The 17,574-nt window shown below is 41.4% G+C and overlaps 2 protein-coding genes across 13 annotated transcripts in view; both read right to left on the bottom strand.

Annotated features, from left to right (window-relative positions):
* Positions 1-17,574, bottom strand: part of CADPS2 (calcium dependent secretion activator 2) — a 346,118-nt gene that overhangs the window by 217,450 nt on the left and 111,094 nt on the right. For all 12 annotated transcript variants that reach the window (XM_077935837.1, XM_077935838.1, XM_077935841.1 and 9 more), the window contains exon 3: positions 10,638-10,970. In XM_077935837.1, coding sequence (XP_077791963.1) covers positions 10,638-10,970 — 333 coding nt within the window. The remainder of the gene's footprint in view (positions 1-10,637; positions 10,971-17,574) is intronic.
* On the bottom strand, positions 15,241-17,416 carry RNF148 (ring finger protein 148). The gene has a single exon (XM_028746832.2). It carries the CDS (start codon positions 16,861-16,863, stop codon positions 15,871-15,873), a length of 993 nt encoding a protein of 330 aa, XP_028602665.2. The 5' UTR covers positions 16,864-17,416; the 3' UTR covers positions 15,241-15,870.

Genomic DNA, 17,574 nt, shown 5'->3' with positions numbered 1-17,574 from the left:
TGTAGAGATGAGGACGCGAGGATCCTTGGGATCCAAATTACCCATCAAGGGGAAAGACTTAATGTTGTATCGGTATATGCCCCCAATACAAATAAAGCTGAGTTTTTCAAAAAACTGGAACAAACACTATTAGAACTAGAAAATCATAATCTAATCTTACTAGGTGATCTGAATGGAGTCCCTGACCCCAAACTGGATAGAAGTGAAAAAAGAAAGAGGGGGAAACAGGGGAAACTCCCCAAAACTTTTGATGACCTTCAAGAAAACTTAGATTTAATTGATATTTGGAGGTTCAAAAACTCAACAGAAAAACAGTTTACATATTTCTCCGGAGTTCACCAGAGCTGGGGCAGAATCGACCAAATCTGGGTCTCCAGAGAGCTTTTGTTAAGACCGGGGAGATGCATAATAGAGCCCAGAACACTATCGGATCATAACTCAATCCTCCTGGAAATAAAGTACCCACCATCAGGTACATACCGATGGAGAATGAACGATTATATATTGGAACAGGATGAGATTGTAGATCAAGCAAAGAATACTTTAAAAGACTATTTCGACCTAAACCTTCATAAAGAAACCAAAATCAATGTGGTCTGGGACGCTAGTAAAGCAGTCCTCAGAGGTTTCTTGATTCAACAGAACAAATACAGGAAGAATCTAAGAGAAGAAAAGAAGAAAGAGCTAACTAAACAATTAAAAGAAATAGAGGACAAATTAATAACAAACCCGGGGGATGAGAGGCTTAAGCAAATTCATAAATTACTACAAACTCAATATTCAACAATGCTGAATCAGGAGATAGAATGGGGTATAAAGAGGATGAAACAGAAGTTCTTTGAATCAGCAAACAAAACTGGCAAGCTCTTAGCGTGGCAACTAAGGAAAAAGAAAAAGCAAATGGTGATTAATAAAATTAAACTTGAAGATCAAATAATAGAGGACCCTAGTGAGATAAAGGGCAAGTTTCTTCAATATTATGAAAACTTGTATAAAAAGAAAGAGGGAGAAGACATAAGTGAGATTGAAAGATACCTGGAAGGGAATGGGAATGAAGAACTGTCAGGGGAAGAAAAGATATCCCTCAACGAACCAGTAACAGCAGATGAGGTTAGAGACGCAATAAAGAAATTGAAACCCGGAAAAACCCCCGGCCCAGATGGCCTCTCCCAAAAATACTATAAATCCCTAGAGGAACAGCTAATTCCGGTACTCTGTAATGTAATTAATAACATCCTCCAAGGAGGGGAAATGCCTGACTCCTGGAGAGAGGCATACATCACTCTAATACCTAAAGGAGATTCAGATACGCTTAATATAAAAAACTACAGACCAATTTCGTTGCTTAACAATGACTACAAGATCTTTGCAGGAATAATGGCAAATAGATTAAAAAAATACTTGAACAGAACAATCCACAAGGACCAAGCCGGATTCCTGCCTGGCAGGCAGATAAAGGATAACGTGAGGCATGTAATTAATATAATCGAATATCTGGATCTCAAGACCGACATTCCAGCTGCCTTAATTTTTATTGACGCCGAAAAGGCGTTCGATAACGTATCTTGGCAATTTCTTCTTAAATGTATGGAGAGGGCAGGAATAAGAGGGCCATTTCTAGAAGGTATTAGAGCGATTTACTCAAACCAAAAAGCGAAACTTATCATTAATAGTAACCTAACAGATTCATTTACGATTACAAAAGGTACAAGGCAAGGATGCCCATTATCACCCCTGCTATTTATTATGGTTTTGGAGGTCATATTAAATAAGATCAGAGGAACAACAGAAGTAAGAGGGATTAAGATAGGTAGAAAAGAATATAAAGTAAAGGCTTATGCTGATGACCTAGTAATATCAATAGAAGAACCTCTAGAAAGGATAAATATGGTTATGGATTTAATGGAGGAGTATGGGAGGTTATCTGGGTTTAGATTAAACAAAACCAAAACAAAAATGTTGGTAAAGAACTTAGACGAACAATCAAAAAGCAAAATTGAGCTGGAATCAGGGATAAAGATATTAAAAAAGGTTAAGTATTTGGGTATCTGGGTATCAACTAAAAACATAAACCTGGTGGAGGATAATTATAACAAAATCTGGACAGAATGTAAAAGAGATCTAGACAGTTGGAGTAGATTACACCTCTCATGGGAGGGGAGGATGGCTGCCATTAAGATGAACATCTTACCAAAAATGATATTCCTATTCCAAAACATCCCAGTAATTAGAGGCACAACAATGTTTAAAGACTGGCAGAGGACCCTCTCTAGATTCATCTGGCAGGGTAAAAGGGCCAGAATTAAATATAAGTTGCTCACTGATAGAAGAGACAGAGGTGGTTTTGCGGTCCCAAATTTACAATTATATTATGAGGCGTCGTCCCTCTGTTGGGTTAAGGAGTGGATAACTCTGGAAAATACCGACCTGTTGGATTTGGAAGGTTTTGATGTGAGGTTTGGGTGGCACGCATACCTCTGGCACGATAAGGGGAGAGTACACAAGGGTTTTTCTAACCACATCATAAGAGGAGCGCTGCTAGAGGTATGGAATAGATGTAAGAACCTGATAGAAAAAGACACCCCATTATGGCTGTCACCTATTGATATTCTAGCAATTAAAAAATTAAATATGGAAGGTAAAAGGTGGACATATGCCGAGCTTTTGAAAAGAGCTGAGAAAGGATGGGAAATTAGACCTTATGAGGAGTTAAAAGATAAACTAGAGGGGTGGATACATTTCCACCAAATTAACTCTTTATGGAACGAGCATAAAAAAGCCGGAATGAGTAAGAACAAGTCCAAATTCCATCTAGAAATAATAGAAGGGAAGTCCAAAACCCTAACCAAAATGTACAACCAACTATTAGACTGGGACACCAAGGATGAGGAAATAAAGGAGGTCATGACTAAGTGGGCCATAGACTTAGGATACCCTCTAGATTATGAGAAATGGAAAAAACTATGGAGCAAGGATATGAATTTTTCAGCATGTGTCGGTCTCCGAGAAAACATGGAAAAGATGATGTACCGCTGGTACATCACCCCAACAAAACTAGCTAAAATGTATAAAACTGGAGATAAGACCTGTTGGAAATGCAAAAAGAAGGAGGGAGATTTCATTCATATGTGGTGGTCCTGCGATGAAGTTAAAAAATTCTGGGGTGCTGTTTACGACGAACTGAAAAAGATCTTAAAGTACACGTTCCCCAAGAAACCTGAGGCGTTCCTTCTGGGAATGGTGGGGAATGAGATTGACAAAAATGATCAAACCCTATTTCAGTATGCGACAGCTGCTGCTAGGATACTGCTAGCGCAGAATTGGAAAAAACCCAGCATACCTACAATTAAGGACTGGCAAATTAAGTTAACTGAATATATTGAATTGGCAATAATGACTCAGAAGATAAGGCAACAGAAAAACTCTAAATTTATTAATGATTGGAACAAGTTTGTTACATATATAGAGACAATGTCAGGAAATATTAAAATTACAATAGGTATACAATAGGTATATAATAGGTATAATATAAAAACCGTGAGGTAAAACATACGGGTTAACAAAAGATACTGCGGTACATATGGTAGAGATAGAGGTCACGTCGTGGTGGAGGGAAGTCAAACAAAATAATAGACTGTATATTGATTTTTGTATCTGTTTATTTTTCTCTGTTTTTTTTCCTCTGTTTTGTTTTATCAATATGGTATATGTGCTTTTTAGATGTTGGAATATAATAAAAATTTATTTACCAAAAAAAAAAAAAAAAAAGACCCCATGCATTCACAAGGTGTGTGTGTGTGTGTGTGTGTGTGTGTGTGTGTGTGTATGCTAAGAATCTCAAAGAAGAGATTAAAGTGAAAACATATCCATTTTTCTTTTCACTTGGCACAAGTTAGAAAGCAGGTGTTTGTGTGACCAATGTAACATGCTCATCCAAGTTAAATTTTACTTTCCTAAGTTCATCTGATTTTGTTCCTAACATTAAATTTATCATCAGTTCACCAAATAAGATGGCAAAACTATCAATACAATAAATGGTCATTAACCTTGGAGAAGCCTTTAGCTGAACTTTAGGGGGAAAACAGGTATGTCATGTCATGCTTCTGGTTGTTTATATTCACATGTAAAATGCCATTTTAATTGTTTTTAAGCTTGTTTTATGGTTGCAACTATTTTATAATTGTGTATTTTCTTGTTGTAAGCCATCCTGGGACCTTGAGGTGAAGGATGGGCAAGAAACCCAGTAAAATAAATAAGTAAAAATCCCTGTAAGGGTGCAGGGAGCTAGTCGAACCACTCACCTTCTGTAATCAATAACGTTGTGGCCTAAATTCTGCCAAAAACCAAAACTAAAATTTGAGTCATGTGTGAATTTATTTAGGGGGGAGGTCATTGGGTCTGAACATGCAAATAGCAACCCTATATATTATTATCAATTCATACCTAGAACAAGAAAGCACTTTTCATTCACATGTTGACCCTCCTCTTAAAAACAACAACAACAACAACAAAACCAGTTAGAATAGTAGTAAGCAGAGAAAGTTATTGCCAAAGGCCCAGTGGTAATAACTCTAAAACTGTGGCATCAAGTCCTGCTATGCTGAAAAGCAGCATCAACAAGAAAATTTGGACATGGGGAACAGCTCACAGCAGCATTTCCTCTCCCACCTTCTGTCACAGCAAGCTTCTTAGGTTCAGAAGGAAAAAAACACACAACCCACACACATCCTTAAATCTGCATGTATTTATAGCACCTCTTTTCCTTCGGTTATACAAATCAAGATAGTATGCTCCAACTTTGGTGAAGTAAATGTGAACTTGGGCATCCTGCATTAAGGACATCACGTCTGCACAGTGCTGACCCCAGATGCCCGTCAGCTTCTGTAATTTCCTTGTCTTCTTCTTTGGCAATCACTCGTAGTCAAGTAAGATTGTCTTCCGTAAACACGGTTTTAACGGTGAGTCCGTAAGTGACTGTGGGGGCCAGTTCTGGATCCACACGTCCTTCCACAGTGGGGACATAGGTTTCCGAGCAGGAGTTGATCACGGTGAGGGTTTGCCAAATGTGCCTTCCTCTTAGCACATTTCTCCCTTTTGTCCTAAGTTCGAGTGTCTTCAAAGCCCATGATACCTTTGGTAAAGGCTGTTCTACAATTGGAGCACTCACAGGCCAGTGTTTTACAGTTTTCAATGGTATACTACTGTACATTTTTAAAGATTTGCCTTGAGAGAGTCTTTAAACCTCTTTTGTTGACCACCAGCATTACACTTTCCATTTTTAAGTTCGAAATAGAGTAGTTGCTTTGGAAGATGATCACCAGGCATCCGTACAACATGACCAGTCCAACGAAGTTGATGTTGAAGAATCATTGCTTCAACACTGGTGATATTTGCTTCTTCCAGTACACTGGCATTAGTTCACCTGTCTTCCCAAGTGATGTGTAAAATTTTTCAGAGACACCATTGCTGGAAGCTTTCGAGGACTTGGAGATGGTGTTTATAAGTGGTCCATGTTTCACAAGCATACAGTAAGGCTGGTAGTACAATAGCTTTGTAAACAAGCATTTTGGTTTCCCAGCGAATGTCCCAGTCCTCAAACACTCTGCACTTCAACTGGAAGAAAGCCGCACTTGCGAAGCTCAGGCGATGCTGGATTTTGGCATCAATGTCGGCCCTTGTGGAAAGATAATCGCCCAGGTAGGAGAAACTGCCTTGTAACAACCACAGAGCACGCATGTCCTGACCCCGCTCACAGGAACATCCTCCATTCATGGCTCCTTCAGGAGCCATTGGTTAGTCAAACTGCATTCTGCGATCCCAAGTCCGTGCTTTTGATCAGGAAAACATGCTCATGACATCTCATGCCAAAGGCAACATCAAGCAAACCCGTCATGTAGCTGCGGCGTTGAGACTTCTTAAACCTCTTCCTCTGGCAATTTAGCAAGCAGCACAACTGTAGGAACGCCGCAAGCAGTGAAGCCGTACAGCACAGGAATATGTGGATTTTCCAGGTGGAAGGTCAATAGGGACAAACTGAACACAGGCAGTCAGAATAAATCACAGCTTTCAAAGCCTCTGTGTTGTGCTTTGCTTACAAGCGTTGAGCTTAGCTGTGTTTCATGATGAGGTCTGCTAGAATTGGGACTTAATATTTGGCTTCATATGCATTAAGAATTTGCCTTGATCTGTAAATTTGTCATCTAAAATTAAGGATCTGGGAAAGTATTCAACTACGATGGATACCATAAGAAATTATAACTGGCATGGGAACAACAATAAATACCAGGCAGCACACACATTTCCCTCACTAAGGTCAGCATTCAGTAGCAAATAAAATAATCAATTTTGCTGAATGTTGAGTCGGGTAATAATTTAGGAACTGGTACCCTAATGGGATAGTCCTTTGATTCAAACAGAAAACAGAACAAAACACAGTCCTACTGTTTGCCTCTACATAGTTCCATCCTTATTTTAGACAACGTGATATATTGGTATATCACAATGTTTAGCTGGTAATATATTACAATGTTGAAAACTAGATATCGTCCAGCCCTAACCCCCACAAGGTAGGTTAGGCTGAGACACAGTGACTGGCCCAAGGCCACCAAATGAGTTTCGTGGCTGAGTGGGGATTTGAACCCTGGTCTCCACGTCCTAGTTTGACACTGTAAACAAAATACCACATTGTCTCTCTATGCCAGGCATCCCCAAACTCGGCCCTCCAGGTGTTTTGGGACTACAATTCCCATCATCCCTGACTACTGGTCCTGTTAGCTAGGAATGTTGGGAGCTGTAGTCCCAAAACATCTGGAGGGCCGGGTTTGGGGATGCCTGCTCTATGCTATGTATCTTCTCCCTCTCAGGAGAGATGTTGGTCAACAGTCCTCAACATTTCTTCCCATTAAATAAATGGTTAATTTGAGAAAATCTATTCGTCGCTCCACAGGAAAACCGGGATAGCTTAGGAACAAATTCAGATACCAACAGAGCAGGGTGGATTTTAAAATAATACCATCTACCTTTCTTTATCATTAAGCAGTGGCATCTTGAATCTGAAACCAGAGTGAATCCAACTGGCCATGGTTACATTATTTTTACAAATGCGTGGCTCTGTGTTCTACCCATTTAAAATATTCTCAAATCCACAGGCCTGTAGCAGGTGCTACAAAGTTGTCTGGCAAACTTTCCACACCCAGCTGACCCATGTATAACTCTGGGCCCTGAGATCCTGACACAGTACTGAAGTAAAGACAAATAAATACATAAAGTGAAGAGATATTTTCTAGAAATATTGGACAGATAGAAAATTGGCTTGTTATTTTTATTTCATATGTCTGGGCGGAATAACAACTTCAAACAATTTGTCCCCCAAGCTGAGTTTAAATTCCAGCCAGGGAAATTGGGCAATATATTCAAGCGACACAGAGCCCAACATTCAAATTTGGACTCCTGAGGTCCAAATCTAACACTTCAGCTTCCGAATATGATCCCAAAGCATACTGCAATCTGAAACAATTTTCTGTAAAGCCACAGTGTGTGCCACTGCTAGAATACTGATAATAAGCATTCTGCTTATGGGATGGGATGCCTGACAAATCGTGTCCTCCTATACACACCCAGAGATCACCTTCTGACACTCCTCTCAGGTTTCCCTCACCAGAAGTAGCAGCTACTAGAGAGCTCTCTGTTTGAGGAATGCCCTCACCAGTTGCAATTTTCAATTTTCCAAGTCTTTCCAGTTGTAAACAATTTCTGGGTACTTGTTCAGATCCTCACACTGCATTGCCCTCTGTTGCCGGGTCTACCTTGGTGCATTCTGTTGACAGCTTTGTTTTATTTTAGACTGCATGCTTTTAGGCTTTATTTATCTTATGTTCTTATGCGTGTGTTTACCCGTGTGTTTCTTATGGCGTGTGTTTACTTGTAAACCACCCAGAGAACGTTTGTCTATTGGGAGTTATATAAATATTGCAAAACAGAGAATATTGCCTTGAGAACTCTTCCCAAGTACTGGATCTTTGCAGAATACCAAGTAACCAAAAGAATCGATCACAGCATTAGATGTCAAATATCACTCCTTCAACCGACAAAAGGTTTGATCCTTGTGTGGACAGGCAATAAGAGAAATAGCTCTGAGACTTCCACTTCCACTTAGAATTACTTCCTTTATCTCTCTTTGATCAGTAAAGGACCCCTGGATGGTTAAATCCAGTCAAAGGAGACTATGGGGTTGCGGCGCTCATCTCGTTTTCAGGCCGAGGGAGCTGGCGTTTGTCCACAGACAGCTTTCCGCGTCATGTGGCTAACATGACTAAACCGCTTCCGGCACAACAGAGCACCATGATGGAAACCAGAGTGCAGGGAAATGCCATTTACCTTCCCGCCACAGTGGTACCTATTTATCTACTTGCACTGGCGTGCTTTCAAACTGCTAGGTTGGCAGGGGCTGGGACAGAGCAATGGGAGCTCACCCCATCATGGGGATTCGAACCGCTGACCTTCTGATCAGCAAGCCCAAGAAACTCAGTGGTTTAGACCACAGCGCCACCCACATCCCAATGTCTCGTGTAACACACCACTGGTTTCCAAACATATCCATACCTGCTCTCCTCCTTCTGTGATGTACAGGTGTCAGAGGTCTATCCATTTTGGGATATTCCATCCCCACCCCAGTAAACCTATATTCCATCCCATATTTTACACAAAGGGCCCCCAATTCTCCAGAAAGGCTTCCTAGTGGGTTTCAAGTAGCTCAAAGGGGAGAAGATGGAAAACCTCACTTCCATGAGCCCAATGGTGCAAGCCAATGAAAATTAACTCTGAGTAATTTCACACTTAGGAGTCAGGCAACAAACATCATTAGACACAATCCATTTGGAGACCTCAGAGATTTGTGAAATGCCCAGCATAAACTATTCCATACAAATGATGTACTGTGCCAAGATTTGTAGATTTACAGACCCTGGCTGTTTCCCCACCCACCCCAATACCTCCCCGAAAGTCAAAATTAAATCTCCACCAAACAGAAATTGGACCAGACAGTCTAATCCCTTTCATAACAAACCCTATTCTACAACTTATCCTAGGCGATTTCAGAAATTTCATCGTGAAATGTTTCCATGGCAATATGTAGATGCCATTAAAATACCCAAAGATGGCAAATTTCGTTCCATCAGTGAGAGTGTGCAGAAAATGGTCATAATGCAAAGCATCAGAATTTAAATTGAAGATAAAAAGCTAGACTAGGCAACGCATGAGAAAGTTGTGGAAGGCAAATATAAAAAAAAGTATACCCAGAAAAATGTATTGAAAATACAACGGACTGGAAGGCACTCTTTTTAGTACAAGTATTTCCCATATTATAGGCTGACTTCTCCAATTTACTATTAGCAAGATAAGATCAAGGGGATTTCTATTGATGTTTTCCTTACCGTTGTGTTACACAAGGAACTTAGATCATCACCATTTAAAGGAAAACAGATCACTATTAAAATTGTCTGCTCAAATTGTCTGCACTTGACTGCACTCCTAGTTGCCATTTTCACACTCGCAATGGAAAAACAACTACTCAGAAAGAGAGAAGCAATTACTTTCTGAAAGAGGAAAAAAGGAACTATATGAAAAATATTTCTGAAGCATGAAAAGAAATGTATGACAATCAGCTACAGATAGATGCTGCACATGACTTTTCTATTCCTGAGTACACTTGGCCAAAATAACACCGCCATTGATATGTGGCACACATGCAGGCAGAAAGGATGGCTGAAAAACACACACAAGCACAAAAATAGGAAGGGCACATGGAGAGAGATGCAGCTAAAAATTTGGACTGACCCTCACCAACTAACAGCTCATTTATGCTCCTGTGAACAGATAATCCTGGTCTGCTGCTTAGGCCACATCTGTCCTGTACCTTTAAAGCAGCACCACAGCCATGGCTTCCCCAAAAGAACCCTGGGAACTATAGCCTGTTAAGGGTGCTGGCAGAAGATCTTTAATTCCCCTCACAGAGTTACACATCTCAGCATGGTTCAACAACAAACCCCTCTGTGGTGTTTGCCTCCTAGGATGGGTCATAAGGAAAGGGTTAAAATGGGTGTGAAGTGATTGGCCAGTGAGAATGCAAGGGGGGAGTAAAAGTTACGAGTGGGAGGTTTTGAAAAGCAGTTGAGGTTTGGGAGTTGAGAGTTGAGGTTTGGGAGTTGAAGAAGGAAGAGGGAGGTATAGGTGTGGGTTGGTAGAGTTGGATTGTGTGTGTGAGAGAGAGAGGAATTGTTAGGTGGAGTCAGATAGATAGTTGGAATAATCAGTTTGGAGTTGTTAGGAACTAAGAATAAGAAACTGACAAGAGAAAAATTAACTGAAACCATAAGCTTGTTCCTGCATTTAAAAATAAACTTGATTATTTGTTTATGCTAACAACAGACTGGACTCCGTGTGTCCCTGTGAGATACGGGGTGGTGGCAGCGGAAAAAGCAATCGCAGTGGTGGCACAGGGTCAATAGACCGTCAAACGTCCGGGGGGCCCTGTGTGTGATCGCCACACCCTCTTCCCAAGACAAGCGAAGGGCGGTTTACATTTGGCAACTGGTCAACCTAAGAAGGAAAGGTCTATAGAACTGAGATGAGCTCCTTACTTGGCAGGCATTGTAGATCAACTGATGCTCCAGTTTCTTGATTCCCAGAATCTGCTGGAACATTTCATAAAGCTGCTCTTTGCTCAGAATAAGTTCTGACACGGCACTTAAAGCCATCCTGTTGGGCATTTTGCTCAAGTCCTCCTCTCCCCTGCAAATGGCGTCGTATTTGGCTATCCAAGAACTCAGCACAGTCTCTTTGCTTAATCCATCGATTTCAGGCAAACTCCGAACCCTCTTTTCTATGTTCTTCTTAAACACATCTCTGAAGTCGTTCGCCGAGCATCCTCCACTGTGGACCATCCTGGCAACTCGATCACTCCTGAGAAATACCTTTTTTTTTTTTTAGAAAAGAAAGAAAAAAGTGGAATTAGGAAAACAAGCACGTAAAAGCATGAGTGTGAGAGAGCAAGAAAAGTCACCACTAACATGTCACGAAGGAAAAATATTTCTGTATTTGAAAGCTGTTGAACATTGCCTACACTCAGCAATTTATTTATTTTTTGTTTCCTTGCTTCAGGATAATGGTTCCAACTACTATACAGGCCAAAGCTTGAGTAGCTGAAGCCCTTGCTAAAACCTGCCATTTATATGGAAAAGAAACTTGGCTACAGGGACTGTTGCAAGGAATACAGCTAGTCAAGTTCCAGTTACATGAGCTGTTCTCTTCCACATGTATATGTCCCTCCCATGAGGCATGGAGAGTACACTCAGGAGCACTAAAAGAAAATTTAGCCCAAAGGCATCTCGCAAATGCAATAGACACTGTACTTCTTCTTCCCTGCTACAGCCCTGCTTGCCAAAGTGAGAAGAGTTAGGTCAAACAATACTTTGCAAAGATTGCGCGAAGCTCCCTTTCTACAGAATTTGTCAGATAGCTCAGCCCAGTCTGCAGATCATTTCGAAATTGTGTTTATTTCAATGGACGCTGCAGTGAGCACCTCATTCTAATGCTCCAATATACCTTTGAAGGATCAGTTTTTAACGTCTTGCTAAAAATTCCACCCAATTCCTAACACTTAAAACCAGCCAGATTTTCACTCCAAATACACACACTGTAATTCAGGTGCTTAAGGGGACTGTGTTAAAATTATTCAGTGTATCTTGTGAATACTTTAAGCAGTGCCAAAGGCTCAACATCCCTTTAATAATACAACACCTGAAACAAATTTCACCTATTCCTTTGCACTACAATTGGTTTTGCTTGTTCTCAGCGAAAGCGTCATGTCTCCAAAATCTACTTGACTATAGTTCTGATGTCCATTTACCAAGTGACCCCATATTGGCCAGATGACCAGTTAAGGAAGTAATGCTCTCCTTGTCTTTTAATTTCAGAATCATGATTCCTTTCCTATGAAGTAACTACACAATCAGCAGTTGAAGAGAAAGCAACATAACATAAAATGCAGTTAGCTTTTTTTCCTTCATAAGTATTCAAAGGAGACTGGCAGTCTCCCTCCCCGAACCACCCCACTGTCCACCCTAGTATGTCCCTTATTGAAAGAAAAAGGATTAAGCCAGCTGAAGAGAGATGTATGAGGCTGGTAAGCATCTATGCGCTCCAGGCCCTGAGGTACATAAAATAAAAACATGCCAAGTTGCATAAAAAGCTTTTCCTTTTGCTCGTCCTTTGGTCACCCTGATGTCACAAGTGACTTTTTCTAACATGTCAACAATCTGCAGTTTATCACACCATCTGCCGGAGGAAAAATTGTTGGCTTTCTTCCAGAAGAGGGAGAGAGCAATGCTTTCATTTTCAAATTACTGTTTGCCTTTGACTAAACCCAGAGAGCCAAATCTAGCTGGTTATGCAGCAGTATCACGGCATCGCTCCTGTTCACAATGGGATCCAATCCAATTCATAATGTGATCACCCAGGTGAGTAATCCAGGAAGAAGAAAGAAGCAGAAATAGGAAAGAAAAATAATGTGCAAAAAGTGCATGGCAATTAAGAGGGCTTTGCGGGTTGCGAGGTACGGGAAGAACTTTTTCCCATCAATATTGGCTGGGGAAGTTTTTCCTGCCGAGCTCCCCCAGGGCTACTTTTATCCCCCAAAACTGAACTGCAAAAATATTTTCTGCAGCCCTAGTAACAAGCCTATCTGTTCAGTGGAAGAGCAGAGTAGCACTTTAAATCAGGTGCGGTATATGAGTTTCTGTAGGTAATAATCTCCTTCATTAGCTGCAGAAATGGATAGAAGCAGAGTGGGATAAGTTAGCTATCAGCAGATAGAGAGAGGATATCCCATTTTCATTTACAAAGATCTCTACCCCCCCCCCCCAACAAAAAGAGCGGTATTAAGCTCAGCATGCAAAAATGGAGGATAATAAGGGCAATCTGCATCTCTGTAATGTGCATAAAACCCATAGTCTCTCTTCAAAGCCAGATTGCTACAATCAAATTCTAGTACAAGTTCTCGTTCCGCTATCATATATTCCATTCGTCCCCAGAACTGATCTTCTATAGAACAGCTACCCTGAAGTCTGAATTTGTTTCCAAGAAGCTTAAAATACTTACCAATAGGCTTCCTAAAGGTTTTGGGGCCTTTATATTTAATATATGCCCACTCAGCCCTTGCCTTAAGGTCAGGTGATATATAATGTCAGAGGGCACTTAATACACATTATTAGTTAAATCGTATTAGTTGACATGAATTGCACTCTTGAGGCCTCTTATTAGTGCGTTGCTGCTGTTGATTAAGGGTCAAAGTTGGCATCTCTGTCTGTTGCAAGGCTTCGTTTCTAGCTACAAAGTGAGTGAGGGTCTTTTAAAAAACAGACGGCTACGTTTCCCTCCAATTTATTTATTTAAATAATTTTTCTTCTTTAAGAACGATTTTTATGCCACCTTTCCGAGTCAAGCGCAGGCAAGGCAGCTCAGAACAGGAAAGCATTATACAATCACTAAGAAAAAGAAAATCAGTAAAATTGCCAAGATTTAAATGTTCAATAAAAATTTCAGTACTGACATAAAACACTGAATTAAGGGTATTTCTCCATGGCAAAACTCAACACCATCCATAGAGGAACCCAGGCTATGTATGGTGTGCGACCTACTAGCTGTTTATTAAACCAAGGACACTGGGATGGCTGATATTATTCAACTCCTAGCAGGGTAAGATTATAGGTGTCAGGCCATGATCTGAAGAGAATAACAATGGAATCAGCCACCTTGATAAATCTATGAGGCTCTGGGCTCAGTCGGTGTCCCAACAGAGACTACCTGAAAACTCATAACTAGCACCTTGAGTTCCCTCATGAAAGAAATCTGGGATAGAAATGTAACAAACAATATGACTGTAATGCCTTGTACAGCCTGGAGATAGGACTCTGATCATTTTGAGTGATGTACACACACACTATTTATTCACTAAGGGCATCTACTGAAGTTCCTCCTGGTTGTGTTGCAGAAGGCAGAAGCACATCTTGCAGTAACCAGAAAAATGACATTTTCTGTTGTGGTGCAATGATTTAGATAGAGTAGTCTAGGCTAAGAAATAAGGCATGTGTTGATGAAGACGCACCATGGAAAAAGTACTAATTACTAAGGCCCTTTCATGGTTTATTGACACTAGGTAAAGGTAAAGGTACCCCTGCCCGTACGGGCCAGTCTTGCCAGACTCTAGGGTTGTGCGCTCATCTCACTCTATAGGCCGGGAGCCAGCGCTGTCCGCAGACACTTCCGGGTCACGTGGCCAGCGTGACAAGCTGCATCTGGCGAGCCAGCGCAGCACACGGAACGCCGTTTACCTTCCCGCTGGTAAGCGGTCCCTATTTATCTACTTGCACCTGAAGGTGCTTTCGAACTGCTAGGTTGGCAGGCGCTGGGACCGAACGACGGGAGCGCACCCCGCCGCGGGGATTCGAACCGCCGACCTTTCGATCGGCAAGTCCTAGGCGCTGAGGCTTTAACCCACAGCGCCACCCATGTCCCCATTATTGACACGAGTTACTGGTAATTTTTTAAGTTACATTTTGTATTGACTGACAGTGCTGCTGGGTTTTATTGATGTTATTGTATTTTAAACGGGTGTTACTATAAACAACCTTGAGATGTTTCCATAATAGGAGATTCAAAAATATTTTATCAGATAACTAATAAGGAGTTAAATAGATTTGAGGGTGTGTGTGTGTGTGTGTGTGTGTGTGTATTCCAATCTGCAGATTAATATAGAAAAAGATGGAACAGAATTATGGAAAAGCCAAAGAAAACAAAGAATTTATTTATGTATGCTACAACAGCGGCAAGAGTCTTGATAGCACAAGGATGGAAGAATGAGGAAACCCCAACAAAGGAACAGTAGCAAGAGAAATTGATAAACTATGCAGAATTGGCTAAACTGACATACAAACTGCGAGACAAGGACAACTGTGACTTAAAAGAAGAATGGGAACTTTTTACAAATTACTTAAAAAGACAACAAAATGAACTGGACTCCTTGGCAGGTTTTGAATAAACATACACAAATTAATTGATTGATTGATAACATGGTAGATAGATAATATAAGGATTTATACAATTTATAATATGCAGAGAATAACATGTGTTGAGAAATCAGAGAGAGGAGCTGAGGGAAGTCTCAGGGGCGGGGAGAGGGAAGGTTTGAAGGGGAGGTAGGGGAAAAGGGGGGGGGAAATAATGAATATGATACGTTTTGGTATTTTGTTATGTTGAAATTGTTAATAAAAAACCTTTTTAAAAAAAGAATTATGGAAAAACATGTGTGAAAGTGAGATAGATCAAAGACACTAGATTTGTCCACCTCTAGTTTCCATTGTTCTTTGCCCCCATCTATTTTGGACCATGTAATACAAAAAGAGTTAAAAAGGAAAATGAATCACCTTTGAAGTTTAATTGTTAATAGGTTACATTCAAGAGTCCTCTTTAGGGAAAGTTATTTGTGCTACCGCAGCTGTATGTTATAAAACTCAAAGAGATTCAGTTTACAATTTTGAAAAGATGTTTCGATTTGCTTTTTTAAAAAGAAAAAAAGGGAAAAAACAACCCAAAATGAATTTAATACATACAACCTCGGAGAAGCTCATGAACCTAAAGCAATATCTATTCTTGTTGAACCAACAGACATTAAAAACTGCACAAAGGTAGAAGCAAAGCTTTTTATTTCACATGTGTTTACGCTTGATTTTTAGGAATGAGACAATCAAGCATGGAAAAAGTTGCTTGTCTCCAGAATGAGCGTTTGTTGCATTCCTTCATGAACTCACGACAGTCCTATTGCTTAGAAGAACTGATCATGGGAGAAACTTCATTTGGCCTTTGCCTACCCAATGACTCCGCTTCCGTTGCAATGCTTCCCACCATTCGGAGCATGTCCCATTTACACACAGGACATGTCTGGTGATTCAGAAGCCAAGGATCAACACAGGCTTTGTGGAAAAGATGTCTGCAGTGCAAGACACGGGTTATGTCTTTCGGCTTGTACATTTCCAAACACACCGCACAGCTCTCTCCACTCGACCCAACTTCCTTGTCGTCCTTCTTCAGTGTGCGAAGCTCAAGATCATTCATGGCCTTACCGATATCAAGTTCCTGCGGCCATCTCTGGACCGGGTTCCTGGATCTCCGCAGCCTTGCGGCAGAGTAGCAGGTGCAATATGCCACAGCGAGGGAGGCAAAAACAAAAATGGTACCCATGTAATGGGTTATCCATGGGTAATGGTGCTTCCCGATATCAATGGTTACCCTCACTTGGATGCCATTCTGAGCCAAATGCAAAAGATCTATGCCTTTCAGGTTGCTGATCATAACTGAGACAATATCTTCCGCCCCAAAGTTATGCATGGGAAAGATAGCATTGCCTGTACCTGGATAATTATAGATGATCACACCGGCAGCTCCCTTTTCTGCGGCCACCATGATTTGCTTTGCAAATGAACAGCGTCCCCTCATGATGAGAGCTAGCCAACTGTCCCCATTCGCTGGCTTCTTAAAATGTGTTAAAGAGCTACAGGCGTTTTGATGCAGACCCTCTGGCGGCACCAGAACCCCAGACACCTTCTTCAAAGGAGAGGCTCTCGCAAACACTCCGTTTTCCAAAATCTCCCACAAAGTCCGATTTGCTACTAGGAACGATATGTTAAGATTGGCAACCCAAAAGGCGTCAGCTCCGGAGCTGTGCATACAGAGGGCGAGGAGGAGCCCAAGGTGCAGGTAAAAAAGAGGTGTTGCCCTTCCTCTTCCAACGGCTGTCCCAGGCATGCTCATCTTGGCACCTGCAAAACAGCTGCTGAATCAATAATGCAGGACCGGACAAAAGTCGCCAGCATGCCAAAGCCGAGTCGCTGCTAGCAGAGAGATATTAAAAACGTATCCCCCACCAAATTGCAGAGAAGCGACCTCAGCAGGCTGTCCAGGCTTAGATACTTGGCAAAGCTTTATGGCAGGTGGCATCAAGCAAAAATCAGGGTGGCTTTTCCTCCGGTGAAGTAGCTCATTGTTACGTAATGAAATTATGACATCGTGGACAACTCTGCCAATTAGCACTGACTTAGGACGTGGTCTATATAAAATCTTACTGGCTCAGCATTCAAATATGTTTTTGGATGCAGGTGGCACTGTAGTCTAAACCACTGAGCCTCTTGGGCTTGCCAATCATGTCGGCGGTTCGGATGCCCACAATGGGATGAGCTCCTGTTGCTCTGTCCCAGCTCCTGCCAACCTAGCAGTTTGAAAGCACACCAGTGCAAGTAGATAAATAGGCACCACTGTGGTGGGAAGGTAAACAGCATTTCCGTGTGGTCTGGTTTCTGTCACGGTGTTCCATTGCACCAGAAGCGGTTTAGTCATGCTGGCCACATGACCCAGAAAGCTGTCTGTGGACGAACACTGACTCCCTCAGCCTGAAAGAGAGATGAGCGCCACAACCCCATAGTCGCCTTTGACTGAACGTAACCGTCTAGGGCTCCTTTACCTTTT

The sequence above is a fragment of the Podarcis muralis genome, chromosome 10, assembly GCF_964188315.1.
Source record: "Podarcis muralis chromosome 10, rPodMur119.hap1.1, whole genome shotgun sequence".
Classification (NCBI taxonomy): Eukaryota; Metazoa; Chordata; class Lepidosauria; order Squamata; family Lacertidae; genus Podarcis; species Podarcis muralis.
The sequence above is the reverse complement of the archived record's forward strand: the minus strand, read 5'-3'. Positions and strand labels throughout refer to the sequence as shown.

Bases quoted from the DNA above. Each gene is read 5' to 3' on its own strand.
- RNF148 (XM_028746832.2), bottom strand. From the start codon at position 16,863: ATGAGCATGCCTGGGACAGCCGTTGGAAGAGGAAGGGCAACACCTCTT.